This window comes from Camelina sativa, chromosome 10 (assembly GCF_030686135.1).
Source record: "Camelina sativa cultivar CO46 ecotype springtype chromosome 10, ASM3068613v1".
NCBI lineage: Eukaryota > Viridiplantae > Streptophyta > Magnoliopsida > Brassicales > Brassicaceae > Camelina > Camelina sativa.
The window spans coordinates 20,595,325-20,618,947 of NC_141889.1; the positions used below are offsets into that span (position 1 = coordinate 20,595,325).

At 32.5% G+C, this 23,623-nt stretch overlaps 5 protein-coding genes and 1 pseudogene across 11 annotated transcripts; 1 reads left to right on the forward strand and 5 right to left on the reverse strand.

Moving 5' to 3' along the window:
• Positions 1-1,618: 1,618 nt before the first annotated feature.
• On the reverse strand, positions 1,619-3,082 carry LOC104720485 (polyubiquitin 4-like). Its single transcript, XM_019230764.2, has one exon. It carries the CDS (start codon positions 3,045-3,047, stop codon positions 1,659-1,661), a length of 1,389 nt encoding a protein of 462 aa, XP_019086309.2. The 5' UTR covers positions 3,048-3,082; the 3' UTR covers positions 1,619-1,658.
• A 719-nt stretch (positions 3,083-3,801) lies between these two features.
• Positions 3,802-8,434, reverse strand: LOC104719294 (DNA polymerase alpha-associated DNA helicase A). The gene is made up of 7 exons (XM_087469785.1): positions 7,313-8,434; positions 6,904-7,212; positions 6,515-6,798; positions 5,318-6,349; positions 4,897-5,065; positions 4,580-4,737; positions 3,802-4,307 (listed from the first exon to the last, which is right to left on the reverse strand). The coding sequence occupies exons 1-7, from the start codon at positions 8,058-8,060 to the stop codon at positions 4,065-4,067; spliced, it is 2,943 nt and encodes a 980-aa protein (XP_087325911.1). The 5' UTR covers positions 8,061-8,434; the 3' UTR covers positions 3,802-4,064.
• Positions 8,435-14,104: 5,670 nt separating this feature from the next.
• On the forward strand, positions 14,105-22,741 carry LOC104719295 (uncharacterized). Of its 7 annotated transcripts, XM_087469787.1 has the most exons (13): positions 14,105-14,321; positions 14,434-14,463; positions 14,577-14,618; positions 14,721-14,841; positions 17,702-17,774; positions 17,931-18,035; positions 18,220-18,325; positions 18,427-18,510; positions 18,647-18,709; positions 19,240-19,298; positions 19,412-19,481; positions 21,971-22,041; positions 22,119-22,377. In XM_087469787.1, the coding sequence occupies exons 4-10, from the start codon at positions 14,752-14,754 to the stop codon at positions 19,274-19,276; spliced, it is 558 nt and encodes a 185-aa protein (XP_087325913.1). In that variant the 5' UTR covers positions 14,105-14,321; positions 14,434-14,463; positions 14,577-14,618; positions 14,721-14,751; the 3' UTR covers positions 19,277-19,298; positions 19,412-19,481; positions 21,971-22,041; positions 22,119-22,377. The 7 variants fall into 7 exon arrangements, with proteins under 7 accessions (XP_087325913.1, XP_087325912.1, XP_087325916.1 ...); XM_087469786.1 differs by lacking the exon at positions 22,119-22,377 and adding an exon at positions 22,600-22,741 and having other exon boundaries at positions 14,577-14,841; XM_087469790.1 differs by lacking the exon at positions 22,119-22,377 and adding an exon at positions 22,600-22,741 and having other exon boundaries at positions 14,577-14,841; positions 17,931-18,001.
• LOC147936298 (uncharacterized) lies at positions 15,963-16,799 on the reverse strand (annotated as a pseudogene).
• On the reverse strand, positions 19,745-21,229 carry LOC147936299 (uncharacterized). Its single transcript, XM_087468676.1, has 7 exons — positions 21,151-21,229; positions 20,988-21,072; positions 20,780-20,912; positions 20,653-20,708; positions 20,297-20,420; positions 20,002-20,217; positions 19,745-19,930 (listed from the first exon to the last, which is right to left on the reverse strand). The coding sequence occupies exons 1-7, from the start codon at positions 21,227-21,229 to the stop codon at positions 19,745-19,747; spliced, it is 879 nt and encodes a 292-aa protein (XP_087324802.1).
• LOC147936300 (uncharacterized) lies at positions 21,341-22,071 on the reverse strand. Its single transcript, XM_087469792.1, has 3 exons — positions 21,873-22,071; positions 21,517-21,784; positions 21,341-21,441 (listed from the first exon to the last, which is right to left on the reverse strand). Exons 1-3 carry the CDS (start codon positions 21,891-21,893, stop codon positions 21,341-21,343), a joined length of 390 nt encoding a protein of 129 aa, XP_087325918.1. The 5' UTR covers positions 21,894-22,071.
• Positions 22,742-23,623: the final 882 nt, after the last annotated feature.

The following is a 23,623-nucleotide window of genomic DNA, read 5'->3' on the forward strand; positions in this document are numbered from 1 at the left end:
TGATATGACTTTTTCGAATGTTGTTGTGATAATCGGTGTACCCAGAAAGGAAGACTTTACCCTTAATTTCTGTTATTTTTTTAGAAATTTAAATTATGAAAATTGTAAAAAATTGACTTTACGCATTTGCTAATGTTTGAGGTTCAAGTTGTATTTCAATATTTTGAGTACACTTCCGTAGATATTTGACAATCGTCCCGTGTATTTTAAAATTAAAAGAAAGGCCAAGGATATTGTATTTTTGTCGTAAATATTCTGGCATATAAAATGCTTTCAAATCTTTTTTGTATTATAAAATCCTTGGAAATATTTTTAAAAAGTATCACAACAAGCGATCGAGCAAACATAAATTATTTGGAGATTGTCGCAAGAACAAGATGATGGCAAACTTTGACCAAAAAAAAAGAACCTATGACTCAATTTTAGGAAAAAAAAATAGAAGAAAAAGAATATGCGTTATAACTTTGAGAAAATATAATTTTAAGATTTAAAATTTTAGCTTTTTACCTTTTTTCTATTAGAAAATATACTAAATTCAACTGCTAAACAGTGTTTTAATAATGTTTTCAAAGATGTCGGGCATGTATATTTTTCAAATTAGCGAAAATCTTAAATTAATATCACCATTCATCTTTATGTGCATAATGAGTAATGACATATTTATATAATAGATTTATGCACATGCTAAAATCCCTGTTTTAAAAATTCCCGCCTAGCACCTGTTACGCTTCGCAAAATTGTTATGCCCACCCTCTCCGCCTCGATTAATGACTAATCTCCGCCTACCATTGATTATTCAATTATGCATGTCTAGTCCGATTATTTTCCGCTTAATTTTGTATATACCAATTTTTTAGAACCAAATAAAAATCAAACATAAATATTTTTGTTATTTAGGCATTTAAATTAAGAGATTATGATGTTTTACAATAACTAATATACAACTTTTAACAAAAATCAGAAAATTTTCTTTTAAAATGATGTTTTATGTGTTTACCATAATTTTAAAGACAATACTATAGTTTTATATTTTATTTGATATTTTCTTTTTAACATAAACAAAAATATACATATATTTAGTACAATACTCCCTCTGTCTCACAAATATTGATGTTTTGACACTTTCACACATATTAAGAAAAATTTTAGTTTTTATTTAGAAATTAATTTATAATTATATTTTGGTAGAGAGAGAAAATATAAACCAATAACAATTCAAAAAAATTAAATATTTTCAATGATTACTTCTTGAAGTTTACAAAACATCAATCTTTGTGGGACAAAAAAATATCCCAAAACATCAATCTTTGTGAGACAGAGAGAGTATATTTTTATTTTATTGTTAATTTAATAAATAATCCTAAAACTAGTCTCCGATTAATCTCCGTTTAATCTCCGATTTTCTCGCTAGGCGCTAGACCTACCTCGATCTCCCTGACTAGCGCCTAGCGATTTCTAAAACCGGTGCTAAAATCAAAGAGAGCACTTAAATTAAGATTGAAAAAAAAAACATTATGAAGCCGAAAAATATAAGCCCAATTACGACCCCATAAAAAAATAGAACTTGAAAAAAGTATATGAACAGCTGAATCACTAGACTAAAATTAAAGACTTAAGTGGTTAACGCTCGAGCAACCATTGACCGCCATAGTTCTTGTTCAGAAGCTTCCACCACGGAGACGGAGAACAAGGTGAAGAGTTGACTCTTTCTGAATATTGTAATCCGCTAAAGTGCGACCATCTTCGAGTTGTTTTCCAGCAAAGATTAGTCTCTGCTGGTCCGGTGGGATCCCTTCTTTGTCTTGAATCTTGGCCTTCACATTGTCAATCGTATCAGAGCTCTCGACCTCTAGAGTGATGGTCTTGCCCGTCAAAGTCTTGACAAATATCTGCATCCCACCACGTAGACGCAGAACAAGGTGAAGTGTAGACTCCTTCTGGATGTTGTAATCCGCAAGGGTCCGACCATCCTCAAGTTGCTTGCCCGCAAAGATAAGTCTCTGCTGGTCCGGAGGAATCCCCTCCTTGTCTTGGATCTTGGCCTTGACATTGTCAATCGTGTCTGAGCTTTCAACCTCCAATGTTATGGTTTTTCCGGTAAGGGTCTTGACAAATATCTGCATGCCGCCTCTCAGACGAAGAACCAAATGCAGAGTTGACTCTTTCTGGATGTTATAATCTGCTAGGGTTCGACCATCCTCAAGTTGCTTGCCAGCGAAGATAAGTCTCTGTTGGTCCGGAGGGATTCCTTCCTTGTCTTGGATCTTCGCCTTGACATTGTCAATGGTGTCAGAGCTTTCAACTTCTAGAGTAATAGTTTTTCCGGTGAGGGTTTTTACAAATATTTGCATGCCACCTCTCAACCTAAGAACCAAGTGTAGTGTTGACTCCTTCTGGATATTGTAATCGGCAAGCGTACGGCCATCTTCAAGTTGTTTACCGGCAAAGATAAGTCTCTGTTGGTCCGGAGGGATGCCTTCCTTATCTTGGATCTTGGCCTTGACGTTGTCGATCGTGTCCGAGCTTTCAACCTCAAGAGTTATGGTCTTGCCAGTAAGAGTCTTTACAAAGATCTGCATACCACCTCTCAACCTAAGAACCAAGTGGAGTGTTGACTCCTTCTGTATATTGTAGTCGGCAAGCGTACGACCATCCTCAAGTTGCTTGCCAGCGAAGATAAGTCTCTGCTGGTCTGGAGGGATTCCTTCCTTGTCTTGGATCTTGGCCTTAACGTTATCGATGGTGTCGGAGCTTTCAACCTCAAGGGTTATGGTCTTACCAGTAAGAGTCTTAACAAAGATTTGTATACCTCCTCTCAACCGAAGAGCCAAGTGGAGAATAGACTCTTTCTGGATATTGTAATCAGCCAAAGTAAGGCCATCGTCTAGCAGTTTACCGGAAAAAATAAGGCTTTGCTGGTCTTGAGGAATCCCTTCTCTGTCCTGAATCTGTGCCTTGACATTATTGATGGTGTCGGAACTTTTAACGTCAAGGGTTATGGTTTTCTCTGTAAGAGTCTTTGCGTGGATTTGCATCATCGTATTCATCTGAAAATTAAACACGCAAAAACGAGAAACCCTAATTTATAATCTCAGTTTATAGTTAACAAGTGAATAGAACCAAAAGATCGAACAGAGGAGCTGACGAGATCAGGGAAACGTAAACCTTGAGAGAGGTATTGAAGAAACTTTTTGCAGAGCGATCTAGGGTTTGCGATTGCGAGAGAGGAATAAGAATGATTATACAATGAGAGGAGGGTAAGGTCTGTTTATATAGAAAATTCACATCGCCTTTGGTTAAACTTAAAAGGAAAATAAACAAAAAATCTAGTACTATTCTAATTGGAAATATCAGCTTTAAAAAGAAAAAAAATGGAAAATCTGGTGTCAAAATAAAGGAATACTTTGCCTTTGTTATTATCTTAAGACGTATGTAAATAAAGCATGTACAGTAATGTAAATTTCTAAAAATTGTATAATTTACAAAGTTTTGATAACTTTGCGGCACAATACCCAAAGATGTACATATTTTGTTAGTATTTTGTGGACCTGTGGTTAGTGCACCAATTTAATATCTATAGACCTCTCTCTACCTAAATTTTTATAAACCAAAGAAAACATGGTACAACGACGTTCCTAGTAGTGTGAATCGTTGATGTGTTAAGTGTTAAGTATTCGAATTCGTACTTGGTAGAATACAGTACATGTTGAAAGAAACAAAAAATTGTTTTGTCCTTGTACAATGAAGTATGAGGTGTAATAAAATAATAGTTGGTGTGAAATTTTGTGAGCTGTTGTTGAATTTTAGAGAAAACTTCTTTTTACCATTTAGTAACAACAACAACAACAACGTTAATAAGACTATAATTTTTGGACAATCAACCAATTGTAAAAAATATACAGAGACTATTTTCTGTGGTAACAATTGAAACAGATCTTTTCTGTACAACACAACTCGCCATGGAAACATTTTTATACCCACAGAGAGATAGAGAGGGAGAGGAGTATGACGAAGAATCTTTTTCTTTTTTTTTCTTTCTTTTTGGTAGTACTTACGGGTGATTTTTAGCCGAGGTAAGGTAGCATTGGGTCCAAGCCTAGTCCTGACCCACCCAAGCTACCTGGGTCTGCATGCTTTACCCTCCCGAAATAGCGTATGTGACGCAACAGTCTTGCAAGGAACGTGTTGTGGCAGATCGTGGAGCTATCGCATACCACTGCCACGTGTTTCCGGGCTCTTGTTATGGCTACGTTCATCCGTCTGCTATCCCCTAGGAATCCCACTGCACCTAGGTTGTTCGACCGTACCTGTAATGGGTTCACAACACAGCAAGTACATTAGTCCTTATTTGCACTATGAGTTCTTAGTGCAAATAGCATATAAATGGATTCATAATCTTATCTCTGTTTCTTTACTATCCGCTAGAATTTTCATTTTTATAAAATATCTTCTCCATGACAAACGCTAATTCTAAAACCCGGGTTCCTTCTATAGTTAAGGGATCCAGTAGTCAAGTTATGAGCAGAAGAAGATAAGGTATTCATGCTATAGAAGGGAACACGAGCAGAATAATGTGTACCATTGAGATGATCACTGCATCAGCCTCTCGCCCTTGAAAGCTGTCAATGGTTGCGACCTCAACTCCGTCAGCCACTGGAAAATCATCCAGCCTATCCCTGAGAAGTTGAACCTGAGCAACATATGGGGACTGAACAGCAATAGCCATTGGACTAACACCTACAATCATGTCCAATGAGTTGTTTTATTAGGATATCGAGCTTATATTCAGGAACGCAAGTAATATGCTAAAAATCATTAATTCTTCAGAATCCGGCAAATTATTCATTTACAACAGCTTAAATGTCCCAGTCATTGAACTGAAAATAGATCGCTCACCTGCATATATCAACGAAATGACATGATTAACCACAATATCTGCTTCTCCTTCATTGTATAATGACCCTGTACCAGCTGGATCTAGACGCTCCTCACACCCCACTGATAAACTTCCATATGGCATTCTTGTGTCAAGCAGAAGCAGTGGGCATTGTGTTATCCAAGTATGCTGCAGTTAGTTAAAAAAAGGATGATGTTTGATGTTACATATAAGAGTCATGGGGTTACCAAAATGCTGTAAACATTTGATAATACAACCACAAGCAAAGATAATATCATTAAAGACAAACCAACAGAGTTGCTAAAGAAACCTATAATGCTTTACTGGAAATTTTCTAAAGAATAAAAGCTTAAAAGGTAAACAGATGTGTGATTGCATTCCAAATTACCATCAAACAGCAGAAACAGTAAAAAGATGTACCTTCACAAAAGGAGAATCGATAAGCAGATGAGAGGCCACACTTGGAGCAGATTTCAGCCATCCACCATACATCTCCTTTGATGCCCAACCAGCGATTACATCATTCATACGATACTGAGTTGTTAATCTTGTCGCTAGAGCTCCATCATGCAAAGATGCAGCTCTTTCCAGTAAGGATACACCAAGCCCACCTTCTAAAGCTTTACGAGATAGAACAACAGGTGCTAATTGGCATGGATCACCGGAAAGAATACAACGTTTCCCTTGCAATATTGGGATCCAGCATGAAGGCTCAATAGACTGACCAGCTTCATCTATAACAACCAAATCAAATGTTTCTAGCCTCCTAATCAAAGGATCAGCAGCTCCAATGTTAGTGGCAAAAACAACCTGTGCATTTGATAGTATTTCCTTAACGGTCTCCTTTTCCTTCTTCTTCAACGTCTTTCCAAGCTGTTTCAAGAGCTGCCGAATGCCAGCTGCAAGATCATCATCCCTCAGGCATTGCCGAAGGTCTTTTCTTAAATCTGACTTCTTCCTCTCCATTTCTGCTCGGAAGCTTGCAAGCTTAGAGTTCACAATTTCCCCCAAAGACTTTGAAGCAACAGCGGATGATATTCTTGCAGGATTCCCTACTCGGACAATGTTTAGTCCGAGATGCAAGAGCTTCTCGACCATATTATCAACAGCTGCATTAGTAGGTGCTGTTACAAGTACTCTTTCCCCCTGCTGAACAGCGAGGGTAATGACCTCCTTAAGCATTCCAGTCTTACCCGTGCCAGGGGGTCCTTGAACTATCATAACAGGCCTTTTTTTGTTTACTCCAAGAGCAATGGCTCTCCTTTGGGAATCATCAAATAACTTACCCACTGGCTCATCGCTCAACTCTGCTTCACTCCAATCTATGTAATCATTCTGCTCCAGCCATTCTATATCTTCCCCGTCCCCAAATAAAGTCGCCACTACAAAAATTGATGGATTTTTCTTCTGCAGACCATTCTTCTGAAGAAGCATTAAGGCTTCGCAGTTACGCTGTTACAGAAGACTACAATAAGCGAGTAGCAGAAAGAAAAAAATAGTAATGAAACCTCAATATTTGAGAAACACTTGCAATAATGGGAAATGGCAAGCATATTAAAGATGGAAGATACTGGGATTAAACAATGCATCTTCGACCAATATGGAACAAAGATTTACCTCGTACGTTAAGGCATCGGCCAACCCATGAATACGGTCAATTCTCACACTTTTCCCAAAGAGCTTCGAGAAAGTAGGATCTCCATGACGAGATTCTAGAGCCACACCAATGCTACACCCATCTTCTCCAAGGTTATGAACAAACCCCTGCGTACAGGCCGTTGCTCCAGCACCTCTACTGTCACAAATTCTTATGCAAACCATGTCACCAGGGGAAAGTGTAGTAGGAGGAAGACGGTGGTTTCCCCCAACCTTAAACAACACCAAGTGCATACCTCCGAGCCCTGCATATTGGTTGCAAATTACAACAAATTTTATCGAAAATTGAAAGATGAAAACTTACAACCACATGCATATGAATTATTGACAAACAAATGAAAAAGTCTAACCTGTGGAGGTACTAACTGCATACAAATTGCAAATTGTATCACAAAGTTCCTGTGGGGCGTCACCGTGTCTAACCAAGAACTCAATCGGTTTTGAGGAATCAGAGCTCTCATCTGGAGTAGGGATGACATCTAGTTCTTCCTGCGTAACTTCCAGTTCTGTATCTCGTTCCACTTGAAGTAACTGCGACATCTGGCTGGTGAAGTCATCAATCCTTCCCTGTATAGCCTTCACCTTCTCTGAGTCTAACCCAAAAACTCCTTGAACAGGCTTCGGTTGAGCAGCTTTGCGAGCAACCTCCCGATGCTGAGCTGTACAACACCATACAAGCCAAAACTTCAACATCAGCCAAACCATAAACCAACAAGTACAAAGAAAATAATCCATCAACTAGCATAGTCATATTAAAACCTGAATTAGCTATCTCCTTGAGCAGCTTCCAAGACTCGGTCTCCTTCCAATTCTCCATTATGTTCTTCCGCTCCAGGTCTTGAAGAACATCACGCAACTCTCTCTGGAAATGATCAAACAAGGTAGGATAATGTGTACAAGCCTTCAAACAGACGACTTCAGAACCTAATGGCATGGGAACGGCATTGAGATACGGCTGAGCCTGAATCACAAACGTCAAACCAGATCCCACCGTCTGCCTTAACTCCAAAAACTCCCCCTGAACCTCCGCAGTAGCGAAATCAGAAGCCATAGCCTTCATAGCCTGACTAATCCACTTCACTACGTTTCTCCCTAAATCTCTCCGCCCCAATGGATCACCATTTTGATTCAAAGCACGAAGACTCATCTCTTTATCGTTCTTCTTCTTCGGTCTCTCATCTTCCTCCCTAACCTCATTAACAACAGTTTCACTACTTAAACTCACAGATTCAGCACTATCGTTCCTCTTCTCGATTTTCCTAGACCTAATTTTATCGGAAACAGTACTTTTCCTCCGAGGCTTCTTCTTAGTAGCAGCAGTGGAACTAGAACCACCGCTGCAATAGACCTTCCGCGTCGGGATATCACGAACTCCGCCACCGTTACCATCGCTCTTAACCACACAAACGTAATTCACCGGCGGTCGAGTAAACGTGAAAGCCGCCGTCGCCGTTGTAGTCGACGGAATCCTAATACTTCTACACAAGAAACTTGACGCTGCTTCCATCAGATTTTTTCCAGCAATTCAACACAAAAAAAAAAACGATTCCCGAGAAAAATTTGCAAAAGCTAGAAAACAGACTCTATTGACATTTTCTGGGAATCGAAAGGAAAATAAATATACAGAGAATACAAAATCTAATGGAGCTTATTTATACAGATTGTTTTTTTTTTCAGATATTTGAGACGGTGAATTTAAATCTTAGCCGTAAGATGAAACTTGAGGCTCTTAGAAATTTTATTTATTTTATTTTTTTTGGTTCAGTTTGAAAAAAAAAAAAAAACTGTTATTCAAATTTGTTTTTCAGACCTGAGAAGAAGAGAGAGTCGTGATGAGAGATCGTAGTGGAGAGATGTGATTGGCTAGTATTGATTCTTTGTGAGCAGGTGACGTGTTTAATTACTGTCCTATCCTTATATTCTTGTTCGTTGGCTTATAACCCCTTTATTTTCTGATTCTTTCTTTCGAGAACCCAAAGTTTTAGATTCTACAAATGATTCCTGTTTTGCTTTGGAGCTGATTCTAACTTCCAACACATGGATTGGTGGAATATGTGAGAATCTCACAGTGAGATATTAGTTATTACGATTAATTTTTGAAATTTTTTAATCAATTTAAAAAGTTATCAAAATTTATATGGTTGTATATAATTTTTATGTTCGATATTCAACGAAGCACATATATAAATATAAAGTTATAGAAACTGTATTAATTTATATGTTATGTTATCATATTTTGAGAAATTTAACACTTAAAAGAAAACATACAACAAAATTTAGACTTAATATGCTATATTGAAGATGAAGTAGTTATAACAATGATCATACATTTGAGTTTTGATTGAAATCTTATTCTTCTCTTTCAAAAGGAATTCCACAACTTCACAAATATTCATAGTTAGTGAAAAGTTTGTCTTCATTATGTTATTAACAGTGTTCAAGGAATCGCTATACGGTATTTAGGCGGGGAGCCAACGAGCCTCCAACGCCTAATCGCTTAGACGGTTTTTAGGCGGTTTAGGCGTTTACAACATAAAACATTAAAAATAATTATCCATACGGGTAAACTTCTCTTATTCTATTCCTCATAATTAACCAATCAAATATGCCATGTTATAATATATATTTTTTTAAAATAAAAATAAATTCTAAACAAAAAATCTAACAAATTAAGAAAATAAAATCTTAGACATCGATTTGAATTTATAAATAAGATTTTGGGTTTAGATTTTCCAATTAAACAAAATTATATGTCGGTTTAGGTTTATAAAAGAGGAGTTAGGATTTAGATTTTACAATTAAACGAAATTATATGTCATTTTGAGTTTATAAAATAGAACTAAAGTTTGGATTTTACAATTAAACAAAATTTTATATCGGTTTGGATTTATAAAAGATGAGTTAAGGTTTAGATTTTACAATTCAATAAAATTATATGGGTTTATAAAATAAGATTAGGGTTAAGATTTAACAATTAAATGATGTTATATGTCGGTTTGAGTTAACAAAAACGAGTAGAGTTTAGATTCTATAATTAAATTAAATGAGATTACATGTCAGTTTGAGTTTATAAAAGATATTAGTATTTAGATTTTATAACTACACGAGGTTATATGTTGATTTAGATTTATAAACGAAAATTAAAGTTTAGATTTTATAATTAATTAAATTAATATTTTTAATGATTTTTTAATATATTTTCTTATTTTCATTTAAAAATAATATGACACTTGGTGAACTCAAGTATCGCTTTTCCAAAAATATATGGGTGCCAATGGGAAACTAAAACTTGGGAAGGTTCAAAAGAAATATTAATATATTTTCAATGGAATATATCAAATTATCAATATAGTTATATAAAGAGTATTTATCATAGGTAGAATAATGTGGTGTAGCAGCATGTGGCAGAGCAGATGCAGGACAAGTAAGCATCTCTAGAGGAAAGACCCTACTTGTTCATTTTTCCATCACTAAAACAAGTCTTAATAATATGTGGAGAAAGAAAAAAAAAGAAGTGCTAGAACTGCTTTTCATGAATTGTCAAAGGGTTTGTTTGTGTCACGCAAATTGTCAAAACTGAGTCTACCTTTAGAAAATTTACGCAATGATTAGAGGTGGTGAATCAAAGTATTTTAGTAGGTTTATATAGATTTAAATTTTTTAAAAATTCGATTAATCAATGTTAACTTTTATAAGATATCTTATATAAGATGTTAAAAAAAAAAAAGATATCTTATATAAGATAGTATTTTTAAACTTTTCTTAAAAAATTTGCCAAGAATAGTATTTCTCAAAATTAATTTGTTTACATTTTCCAGTTTCTTACATTCTGAAGATGAATATATATAACACTTCTACGTTGGTTTTTTATTTTCATCTTTGAATGTTTGAAGGTATAGTATTTACATCTCAATAAACAAACAAAGATTTCTTTTTAATTTACAAAACGGTCTTTCACATTTTAACATATTTTATACCTAAACAGATCATGTGTTCTATTATACAACATATTTTAAAATTTTATGTTTTTTGTTTATCCTATAATTAAAAATGAAACTGTAACATCTAATAAAAAATTATAAGTAAAAAATACTAAAAATAAGAAAGGTAAGATGTCGAATTTTAAAAAATAATAAAGTATTAAACTTATATTTATATCAAATTAAAAGGAATTCAAAAATATTTTCCGGTGTAATACAAGCTTGAACCTAGTTATTTTTAAAAAGAGGATTAAATACATGAATATATATTTTATTATTATTTTTGATAACTGATGGTAAATCCTTAGACCTATGGAAAGATCCAAGATTAATCCTTGGGAGATGTCGTTTTATGTGTTGTGTGCCTCTGTTAAATTTATTGCTTAAAAAACTTTGAAATAGTTAATTAAGGTTTAATATGGAGTTCATTATCTCCTTGGTTAAGCAATCAAGTTTATATGTTAAGACCAAAAACAATTTGATTAACTTTTTTTTTGGGATCTTTATATACGTTAGAAAAAAAACATATGCAATCATTATATCCACAATAGTAATAATATTATGTGACTCAATATATAGTATATACACATTGTAGCTCAACTTGACATTCATCATTGCACATCAACTAAATAACATTTTACTTAATTTTTTTTTTGTTAGTGATTCTAACTTATCTCTTTCTATCAGTTTAGTACTATGATAGAGACATAATAAGTTAAATCTCCATTGCGTTTAACAAATAAGACAGTATGAAATTCGCAACCAATTTAAACGAAAATGTGTATTGTCCGTTTGCGTTGATAGAACTAAAAGTCCATAGAGACACATTTCGTTGCATTTAATATTAAATTATTTTTATATTTAAGAAAAAAAATACTAATTTGCATATTTATAATTATTAAATTTTATTAATTTAATCATAACAATATTTTGTTTGTCAACAATTTTAATTAAATAGCTCAAATGAGCCAAGACAAAATATATAAAAAGTTAAGGGTTGCTGATCCTATCCGTGCATTTGGATTCTTTTTTTTATATCAATTTTGAATATCCATTCAATAAATGGCTTAAATATACAATTAAGCCATTTATTGACTTGATTATTAGTCTCTTAAAAAAATTGTTTTTTGAACATAAAATATATGCAACAATTAGATTCACATGTATTCAAATTTATATATAATTAGAATTTGTATCGACGCACACATGAAATTTTAATTTAAAATATTTTCTATCAATAGAAAATTTTGAGCTCAAATATAATCATTCAAACTTTTCACTATAAATCTATATAAACACTAAACTTACTTTACTAAGTGATATACAACATATATATTGTTGAAGATAATTTTTCTTTGTTATATCTATTTGTGCATGATTTTAGTTTAAATTTTTTATTAATAAAAATCATTGAACATAAATGTAATCATTTGAAGTTTTAAAGATAAATCTATATAAAAGCCATACTTATTTCACCAACCTATATATAACATATATTGTCTATTTTCGCAATAATGTTTTCTTGGCAAATCAACAATATATCACATGCTAACCAAAAAATGACTTTAAATCTTCTGACCTTTTACCCCTAGAAGAGTTACATCTATATTCATATCCCATGAGAACCTCTTTTAAAAGTTCTAAATTCGAATGTAGATCGTTAGCCTAATTATAGAGATCATTTAAACATATTGATATCCCACATTAAATATAGATATACAAAGTTTCATGAACATTTTTAGTTCTATGTCGCTACAACGGGGTTGTCCAAGTGTATTACATACCATAATAGAATTTATGACAAAGTCAAGAATGCTTAGATGGTGAAACGGTTAAACCCGACAATAATTATCCATTCACAAATCCAAGTTACAGATTTTTCTAAAACCTCAAATGCTATTTTTAGATGTTAATTTTGTGATGCAAACTCAGTTCATCTTCTCAAAAAAATATTGTGTATTTTAATTATGGTGTTTCTCTTAATGTTTTGGGTTAAAAGCATTTGATAAAATTAATGAAATATCAAGCTTGTTTTAGATTTTACTTTTTTATTTATTTATTATGTTATAGAATTGTAGCTTCAACTGATAATATGTCTTATGCGATATGCTACACAAATCACATATCAATTTTTGTAACGACTTACATATCATTTTTTCTATATTTTTGTGACAATTAATTTTGTTTTTTAAATGGATTATTTTTTCAAGAGTATTTTTCATAGTTTTCCCCAAAAAAGTGTGACCTTTACAATGTTTTTATTTTTGATCAAAACTTTTAATCTGAGAGTAATTTATATTTTATTTTTCTTTAAGTGAAATTTAATAATAAATATTTGTAGAAAAAACTAATGAACAAAAAGAGTCGATACTGTTGTGAAGGGAAAGTCGTTGCCGTTGTGAAAAGAGTTGCTACTATTGAAATGAGTTGCCGCGACGATTGCTAGAAATTCAAGGGACTTCTTTCTCTTCTCAGCGACACTTTTTCTCGTTGGAGTAGACATGTTCTGTCATTGTCTATATGTTGTTGTTGTCATTTTGATTTTTGATTGGCATTGTCAGTGTCGTTATAATATGTCGCAGTCACTGGATGAGCGACTTGAAAAAGAATAGGGACATATTAACTGAAACAATATTTATTAAACTATTGACTGACGATGAAATAACATGTTAAATTCACAAAATAGCAAATATTGAAATAGAGGAAAACAAAGCTGATAATAAAAAGAGGTTGAGATATTGACTTCACCTATTGATATTCAATGAGAGAGTGATATACATCATCTTTGAGGCTAGGATCAATTTGTTGGCTACTCAAAACTCTACATGATAGAAAATTATATGTAGTACTAATCTCCAAAAAAAATTAAGAACAAAGATAATTTAGATGATAGAAAAATTAAATATTTCATCATAACATATCATATCTTACACATACATATCACACACACCTATTGAACTTCTTATAAACATAATAGCATATGCTACATAATATATATATATATATATATATAAATATATATATATATTGAAATAAGCTAAGATAATGTTAGTTGAATACCAAAAAATATAGAATTTACAAAATTATGTGAAATGTGTGTCTTGCTATTTATTGAGTAAACTGTAGTTAAGACTAATTGGGTACTAGTTGTTGCACTAATTTTTATATCATTCATTTTCGTTGTGATAACAGTTAAAAAATCCAATAATTAAATATTAATAGATTTTCTTTTTTTATATTTTTTTTATATTTTTAATCGTTATTTATCATTCATTGCAATACTATAAATACTATAGAGGTGACAAAACTGTCAACTTAAAAACAAACTAGGATACGACCCGCACGTTCGTGGGGGTATTTTTTTAAAATTTTTTTCCCTTCATATAATTTCTTAATTTTTTCTAATCTGATATAAATTTGATTTTCATCTGTACTATATATTAATTAGTCAACATATTATTTCGGGGCCATAAATTATAATGGGCCACGTGAGTATAAGTAGATATGGGTTTTTTGGAATCCGATCACGGCCCATTAAGACTATTATCTTCTCATTCGTTTTTGGGGAAACGAAAGAGACAAATCACAAAATTAAAAAAAAAAATGTTAGATACAAAGAGAATTGTCTGATGTTGCGAAAAAATCGATTTGAGTAATTTAGATCGGATATCCGATAATCTCTGAAGCTTCTTCTATTCCCAGTTTGGAATCCACGTAAATCTGCAAAATTCTGATTATTGGATAATCTGTCTTTTTGTAATTCTCTGATTTCGACTGAAATTGATAAGGTAATAAGTCATTTTTTTTAATAGATTCGTCTTTTCAATTGTCAAGATTCGGTGTAGATATATAATTTATTTGTTCTACTATGTATGCATCGTCGATCTGGTTTCCAAAAAGATTGAATCGGATATGGATCTCCTTCTATAGGTTTGAATCTATTTCCAATTGTTTTTTTTTTTCCTTTTTTTTTTGTTAGATATGAATCCATCGATCTATACTATTGAATTTTTAAGTATTCCTATTTGTTGATTTGTTCTCAGAAAAACAGGAAACAAAACAAAGAAGCGTTAAATAAAAGATAAGCACAAAACCCTTTGGATTCGTGTTTATACATTATGATTTTTTAAGAAATTATAATTTTTTTAATATTAATTTCTAATTTTCTTGTTCTATTATGTATGTAGCATCGGTCTAGATTGGAAAAGCCGAAAAGGAATGGATCGAGAAAGTATCTTCTTCTACAGGTTGTATCTATTTCCAAACCTTACGTTCTTTCCTTACACTATCCTGGTAAGTATTATCCAGGTAAGTACTATCAAGTTATAATTCAACAAAAAATATAAGTTATATAAATTAAATACTTTATGGTAAAATTTATAAAAGACGAAAGTCTGATTATAAATTATATTAATTAAAAGTTATCGATAGTATGGAAAAAAGTTTGAGAATAAACCTACTGATGAAACTGTAGGTTTAGCACAAACATAAAAAAACCATACTAAATTATTCAAACAACATCCTAAGTTTGTAAAACAAAATGTTTGCTTAGAACCATACCAATTCATGAAACTCTTTCTCTCATTTCGTTCCACCACTTCACCATCCACGACAGTCTTCATGTCATTTGATAACATCCTGTTTTTATAACACAAATTAAATTATGTTTTTGGAAACAGAACTTAGAAAATAGTATAGATTTTTAAAAATACACAAAACAGTTAATCAATAATAGGTACCTTCGCAAATGTCTCCTACATGAAACCGCTCACTTAAGATTCTGGAAAACTTCTTGTTTCCTTCTGAGGTTTTCCTTCTTTATCTACTATCAAAATCTTCAATCCTTTTTTATTAGTCACTCTTGAGACTACAACATAAAGCTAGCCATGTGAAAAACATGGCCTCGGCAAATATAATCCAACATAATCCAAAGACTGTCCCTGACTTTTGTTAATAGTCATTGCAAAAGCAACAACTAAAGGTAATTGTCTTCACCGCATTTTGAAAGGTAGTTTAGTATCTCAAGGAGTGAGCAATATCCTTGGAATGAGGACCTTGTCGCCGACTCTATCTCCTGTAATCACAATAGCTTCCAAAACAAACTCAGCCAATTGTGTGATCTGCAACCTTGTTCCATTCATTAACCCTCCTCTGGGATCTATATTCCGTAACAACATTACTGGACAACCTACCTTCAATCTAATTTTATGATTTGGGACACCAAATACCTTTAGACTATTTAGGAAATCAGGTGTAAGAACTGGATTATTTTCAAAACGTTTGTCAGCTGGATCAATAGAATCTGAACTTAAGTATGTTCTTTCCTCACCTACAAAACATTTTAACGTTTATCGGATTTTTTATATATACATCTTTTTCCAAAAAGTAACATGTATTAGAAAACATAAATATTTAAAACACAAAATTTACTAACCTTCAAGCTGATCAAGCATATACTCATTGATTATGGCAACATCGTCATTGGTCGGACATAAGATTCCTCTTTCTTGAAAGAAAATAGGATCATTTTTATCTTTCAAACACTTAGGATCTCCATAAACCTCTCTGCTTATTACCTCAATAGGATCATCTGCTGATGTGATTAAAAACTCTTCAGGGATATCTATCATCATTTCACCATCATTAGGCTCTGAAATCTTTCCATCACCAACTTTCAGTATCCATTCTGAGAAATCCTTTATCTCTTTAGCTGTCGTAGGACTCAAATTATTCGCAAGAAGCCTCATATTCTTGGTCAACTTCAAGACTTTACAATGCTTCCATAGATAAGAAGCATTTAGTGCACTCATACAAATTTATGCTCTTCCAGCATTCGGGATGATGGGTAACACCTGCCTGAAATCTCCCCCAAATACAACAACTTTCCCCCCAAAAGGTCGATAACCAGCTCCTTTTATAATATCCGACAAAATTCTATCTAATGATTCAAAACAGTGTTTACTCATCATTGGAGCTTCGTCCCAAATGATCAAAGATGCTTCTGTCACCAGTTGTGCTTGATCTGAACCCCGACTCATTGTACAAACACTACTTTCATGCAGATTTATTGGAATTCCGAACCTAGAATGTGTTGTCCTTCCACCTGCTAGTAATAGAGAAGCAATGCCACTTGAAGCAATGTTTAAGACGATTTCTCCTCTTGCTCTTAACCCTGCTGATAGAGTTTTATATAGGAAGGTTTTTCCAGTTCCACCAAACCCATAAACAAAGAACACACCATCCTTGTCGTTATCTACTGCTTCCATGATCTCCTCTTGCTCTTAACTTTCTTCAGGATTAGTATCTAGTCGTTTCTTAGCTGATCTAAAGCTTTCAATATAAGGATTCACAGCGTCTAGCATCTTGATTATAGCAGCAATCACTTCTAGCCTTAGCTTCTGTTTTTTTTTTTATATCTTCCTGAATTTTTGGCTTTACTGAAAATAAAACAATTTATCAAATATACATTTAAACACAGTAAAACTAAAATTTTTAACCTTTAATGTTAAACATACCTCAGAATCCCAGCTCTGTTTTCAATCTCATTCTCTGTATCTACGATATACAACTGTGAAAACTTAGGAAAATCACCATCGGTAGGCTTCAAACTACCAAGTATATGATAATTCTCTCCTTGTATCTGAAACATATTAGGACCACGACCTTTGACAATTGAATTTTCACAACAACCACCAAGTGAGGTGAATGAAAAAATCATGTTGTATGCCCTGATATTTTCTCTGAAATGTCTACTCAAGTCATCATCATTTGTTAACATACCAAATAACAACTCAGGCTGATTATGTAGAAAAGGTAGTTTAACAGATCCTTGCAAACAACATTGTGTGAAAGTAGGATTTTTAGACTTCTTGTTCCTATTAATTCGCTCCCCATACCACATAATAGCTCCACAGTATGAACATGAAAAAATAGGGTCGCCATGATCAAGATACTCTACATATGAAGTAGAACATTTGTTAATAATACGTGAAAAAATCTAGATTTATATGTTGTCCCAAAATATTAAGAACAAATAAACTGTATAAAGTACCTATTTCTTTTTTTTTAACTACACGTCTGGGAGTCTTCGATGATTTGGATCCGAAAGCTTTTTTCAAACTCTCATCTAATATATCCAAAATTTGATACCCTTTCATAACATCATCAGGAACATCTTCAAGGTCATTTTCGCCATCTAAGTCTACCGAATCACTATCGTGAGAACTGCTACTACTGCATTGGTATGTTTGTTCCTCTTTATCTCCATATGCATCTTTTTCAATTAAAAAATGTAGTTGTATAAAGGAAAAAATTGCTATTAAGAATACAAAATTCATAAACTAAAATCACAGTATCATTTCTTACTTGTGTTCACTGTAGTTGTATCTTCTTTGTAGTTGATTTCATGTCCTTCTATGAATGTATCGTTGGAGCACTTAGGAGCATTTGGTTTCTTTTGCCTTGCAAGGTATTTTGCAAGACGGAACTGTGTTTTTCGTCTAGTAAGCAACACTCCTTTTGATGCTATAAACGATCAATTTAATATATTAGTACATATATAAGAGTACACATATAATACGATTAACTGCACTAACTTAACTTATGAAGTAACTTGTTTGCTATTAACTGATGGAGGACTAATTTCTTTAAATATTCTGTTCGATTGTCTTTGTTTGTTTGGTGGAGTATCTTCCCCATATTCTGAATGGTTGGACAAGGAAATATCATGCGTAAGATCATGCGTAAGATCAAACAATGTGATCCCAGAACCTTCATTCGTCCCTAAATTCCAGTAAGACAATAGTTTTAGGATTAGCGAATTTATATTGCTTCAGTTATTTTTTATATTTACTATTGTTCTGAACTGGGTCTCACCTTGTTTACTAATTGCAGATTCAAGCTTCCCATCTTGAATACCTTGGTTCGTAGCTTTCCGCTTTGCTGCTGCTGGACGCTTCTGACGGTTGTTAGCATCATGTAAGTTTGTAACATCTGACAACATTGATCTTGACTTCACTGTTGTTGTAGAAGATCCTATTAAATGTACAGTTTTAGAACACATGTGTTAATCAATTCTACGTATTATTAAATCTTTATGTTATGCTCTTACCAGATTGGAAGCTAAACACAGGAGGGAGATTGGAGTGAATAGGAGAAACAGTCTGCATTTTATCAGGTTTGTGGTTTAAACCATCGAAAACTCTTTTAAAAACTGCTCCAACTTGGATAACTTGCGCTTCATTGCTGTCTTCATTAGGATTAATGTTTTCATCATTAGCGTCTGACCTGAGCCGTTTTGTATTGTTGATTTGTGTGTTCTTTTGAGATCTGCATTGGAGATCATTTTTTCTCTTCTTTATGGTTTTTGTTTAACAATGGTGAAAATAACTATGGAACACTTAACATATATTTACTGCAAGATATTAAAATAAAAATCTAAGTAATTAGTTTTCGCATATCAAATTAGTTGTACTCACCATTAGAATATCTTTATTGATTATATTGCCTAAGTAGTCAAATATCTTTATTGAGGAATTATTTATGGCACTAATATTCTCCTTGATTTTCTTCTAAACAAATATAGAAAAGCTAGCAAAACTGTACCAAATTCTGCAGTAATTATTTGTTAAAGTCTATATTATTAAAGAAAGTTATAAGGTCAGATAATAACTAATTTGTTCATATTTATTTTCTAAATCCATGTAGGAGATCAGCTATCCACGATGATTATGGTCCCAAATAAAGATTTTTAACCCATCTATGAGGTTAGTATATTCATTTTTATACTTATTTTTGTTTAGTAAGTGCTTTAATCACATGGGAACACGTTTATCTTAAATTATTCTCGGTTTATAATGCTTCCCTTGCTTGTTAATAGGAGAAATGTTCATGTCCAAGTTAACCGTACCAAGTTCATCGTAATTCTCCAAATTTGTCAACTCTAACAGGTTAGTTTACAATCTATAACATAATTGGGTTCTTTATAATACGAAGTATTTAGATCGTGAAACGTTCATGTTTTAATAATATAATAATTAAAGAAATGTAACAAATAATCAAAGAAGTACTCTAAAATAGAAAAAAGTTTTAAACTTAGCAGATTCGACTGAAATATGCTTAAGTTAAAACTAAAAAAAACCATTCTAGTTTATTCGCAAAAAACATGAAAACAAACAACAACATTAAAACCCTTCACGATCTCCAACTAAACTTAAGACCCCACATCTTCTTTTCCTTGAATCTTTTCCTTTGCTTCTTCAATTGCTTCATTGATTGATGGTAGGCACAACTTCTTCGATGTTGAAGATTGTGCTGTTGCATCATCATTAGAATCCTCTTTCCGTTTTGAGGATGGTGTCGTAACAGATGTCCCAAAACCACTACTATTAGTTTGACCCTACAACATCAAAATGTTCAAATTAGTGACCGATCATTGTTTAAAGTGATAAACTTATAGAAAGTACTTACCTGAACTTCATTAGATATCACATCCCTAGGATTTGCCTGTATGTCAGAATCATCAATATTGTCCACATGTGTACTATTACCACCCATCTCAACATAGGACACCTTATAAGTCTCTTTACCATCAACAATGTTTGATGTTTCCACAGAAGCAAGAAATAAGAAAGTATTTCCTACCAAAGCTTGCAAAGTAGGAGGCACAACAGTAGGATCTTGAATCTGTAAGTGATAATTTTAGTAAAAATAAAATATATTTGACATTAAAATGGTAAACATTATACGAATAATCTATACTTACCTCATCATATTCTCCTCCAAGTACATCAATCGAAGTTTGGTTGACTATCTTGATAGCATTGTTGTCAAAGAGAATTAACTTTGTCTCACCAGAGCTATCCATGATATCAAGCACCAGCTTATACCTAGAGTAGTTTAAAAAGACTTAACCTTATGATTCTATAAGATTAACAAAAAAAAATTTAAACACTTAGTTATTCTACAAAATCATCAAGTACCTGCATACGACCTTCGATACATCTTGGTTGCAACTCTTGCACTCCAAAAGAGGTTTTTTTGTTTTTGGTCATGATTTCATTTTCCTTTTTCGGTATGATAAAGCATGTTCCTTTACACTTCACACAGGTAAAGTAATACCACCCAAACTCCATATCAATGTGGTAGATAGTACAATAGATTTTAAACTTCCCCTCCTATAAGACAAAATTAAAATAAGAAATTTTGTAATACCCGGTTAGATAGAAAACAAATGCTATCATATTACCATTGTAGCTTCCAAAAGATCTGATATACTGCTACGTGGGAAGTGGTCCATGTATTCATCCTTGTCATCTGATTGCTTTAAACAGTCACCGTTCCTTTCACCGATAGTAAGTTTCAAACCATCTTTTGGCAACCTGTTTATTAGGATACAAAATTTTACACAAACATTGAATCTATACTATTATTATAAAGGGAATGTGATTTTTTACTTGTCAACAAAATCTTCAACAGCAGGGTAGGTTGGATTGATTAACATCAATGACATATCATAGGCATTTGAAATTCTTCTCTCTCCTACACATTAAACATAGAAAAACCATGAATAACAGAACAAGAAATATAACTCAGATGTTTTTTTTTTAAAAACCGCACCATTGTATGTGTTAATCTTTGCACAGCGGATCAAACAGATAACCATTGCATCATTTTCCTCATGACATGCTGTCCACATAGTATCGACAAACTTGCCCCAAAAGGTGCATGACAAACGCTGATCACTGAATCAAACATATTCTTACCATTAATATACACGTTAATAAACATGAACAAAAAATAAACCTCATTACCTAATATCTCGAAGCATAACATCTAATCTCTTTTTTGGTTTGTCATTGATCTCAGATGTTTTAATTTCGCCAGTTGAAACAGCCTGTCCAACAACATCTTAAGTAGGAAAAACACGCATTAGTAAATAAGATTTCAAACTATTAATGTAAAGAACGAATATAATATACGCACCAATCAAAATGTTTTCATTCAAACCATCTTCAGCGAGTATGTTCTCGTATGAAGCTAGATCAAAATAAAAATCAGATGAAACAGAAGCACATCGGGTTATGATGGTTGAGTTCATGATGGTCATCTTGTATGGATGCTTAGTTGCCCGAAATTTTCCTGATGATCTAGAGAGTTGAAAATTCTCAATTATTCTCCACTCACCAAAAACAATAAGCCTTTGGAATTTGTTCAACTGGTGCTTCTTAATCGTGGCATGAATGAGATAACCCTACATAAAATAGTTTGTAAAACTTAAAATCTTTTTCTCGTTTGAGGAAAATTTGGCTATAAATGTGCAAGTAAAGATAGAAACTTACTGCAGAATCAGACAATATCATCTCTATTGTCTCACCAGTGTATGGTGTATGTTGTATATTGCTTCCATGTATGGAAAATCTTGACTCTTATCTTCCAGGTGGTTTTGAATGCTTTGAGGTCGGACAGATTTGTAAAACCATTGGTGGCTGCCATGACTGCCATTAAAAGGTAAATATCTAATTTCTATTCTCTTTGTATGAATGTTTGATGAGTTGTTTTACGGTGTATTTATATGGTTTATATAGGAGTTGTTCTTAATAGGTTTGGGTTAAAGGTCGAATATGCGATGCAATCAATGTAAGATATTCTGTTTTTGTATTTGATTGTGGGTTTGATATTAAACTTGAGAGTAAGATTAGGGATTCGATCAAGTATTCCCGTTTTTGTAGTTTAGAGCATTTATTTAGGAAGAAGAAAAGGTAATGAAATGAATTCGGTTGTTGTGTTTGTTAGAAAGAAGAATAATCGTCATTAACAAAAAATATATTTTGTGCAAGTTTGATTTAATTAGCTTATTGTTATGATACGATAGAAGATTACAATTAATACTGGAGATATTATCTCTTGTACAAGTTTAAGAAGAAATGCATGTTTGGATACACGTTTAATCTCTCCAGGATCCGAATCACATAAGCCCAAACGGATCATATCCGCGTCCCATTTAGCATTTAATTTACCTTGTTGCCCTTAAATTTTTTTTTCTCTTCTTCCTTTGTTTTCTCGTAGGGGCAATATGTGGAATTTTTTGCAAAGTTTTTTTTTTTCTTCTGGAGTACTCCCCAATTAATAGTATAGATAAACAATTGCAATTCATTAACCTTTAGTGCCTTAAAACATGGATATGGTTATAATTATGAGAGTTACAAAATATTTGATATAATATGTAAGTTAATAATATAAGTGAAAAAATTCATAGAAATAAATTTATTGTGAATAAAAAATTGTTTTTTGTGTGTTTAAATATAAAAATTCAAAGTTGCTATAAATATAAATATATGACAAGAACTTTAAGCAAATGAAATTATAATTTCAAATATATATTTAATTCTCACTTTAAACGAAATATGTATTCAGCTATTTCTCTATAATATTTATAAATTTTATATATATATTAAAATATACATTAGTTTATTACAATTAGAATGAAATTACTAAATTATTTAATAATCATATTATGTATTATTTTGATTCAAGTCTTTTTTTCTTTTGTACTATATGATTAGCTATAAAAAAAAAAGAAACCAGAAAAAGGATACATGATTTGTCCAAAAAAAAAAAAAAGATATATGGTAGATGCACATATGCCACGTGACAGTCTCTGAGAGCAACTTTATAGTGGTAGCATACTTTATTATATAAGATTATATACTCATTTAAGTTTAACTAAGCATATTCATCAAACAAAATTAGTTGTTTAAACATTTTATTCAAGAAAACACACTTAATGTAGCCAATAAACAAACCTATGTAAGAATCATCTATACCTACAAAGAAAAGGTATTTTGTGTAACTTATTTTATTTATTTGTATCACTTATAATTGATGCCAATGAGTTTTATGTCACTTATACAAGTGACATCGTAAGTGGTGATTTTGCATGGATTGAAATAATTATTGGCATCTATTATTGTAATCAATGTTAATATGTATCAAGTGCAAAAATGTTGTTAATTTTGTGTAAGTTGAATATAAATGATGTTAGGATTTGGATCAATTTATCAAATGACGTTAATGTTGCAAAAATTATAAT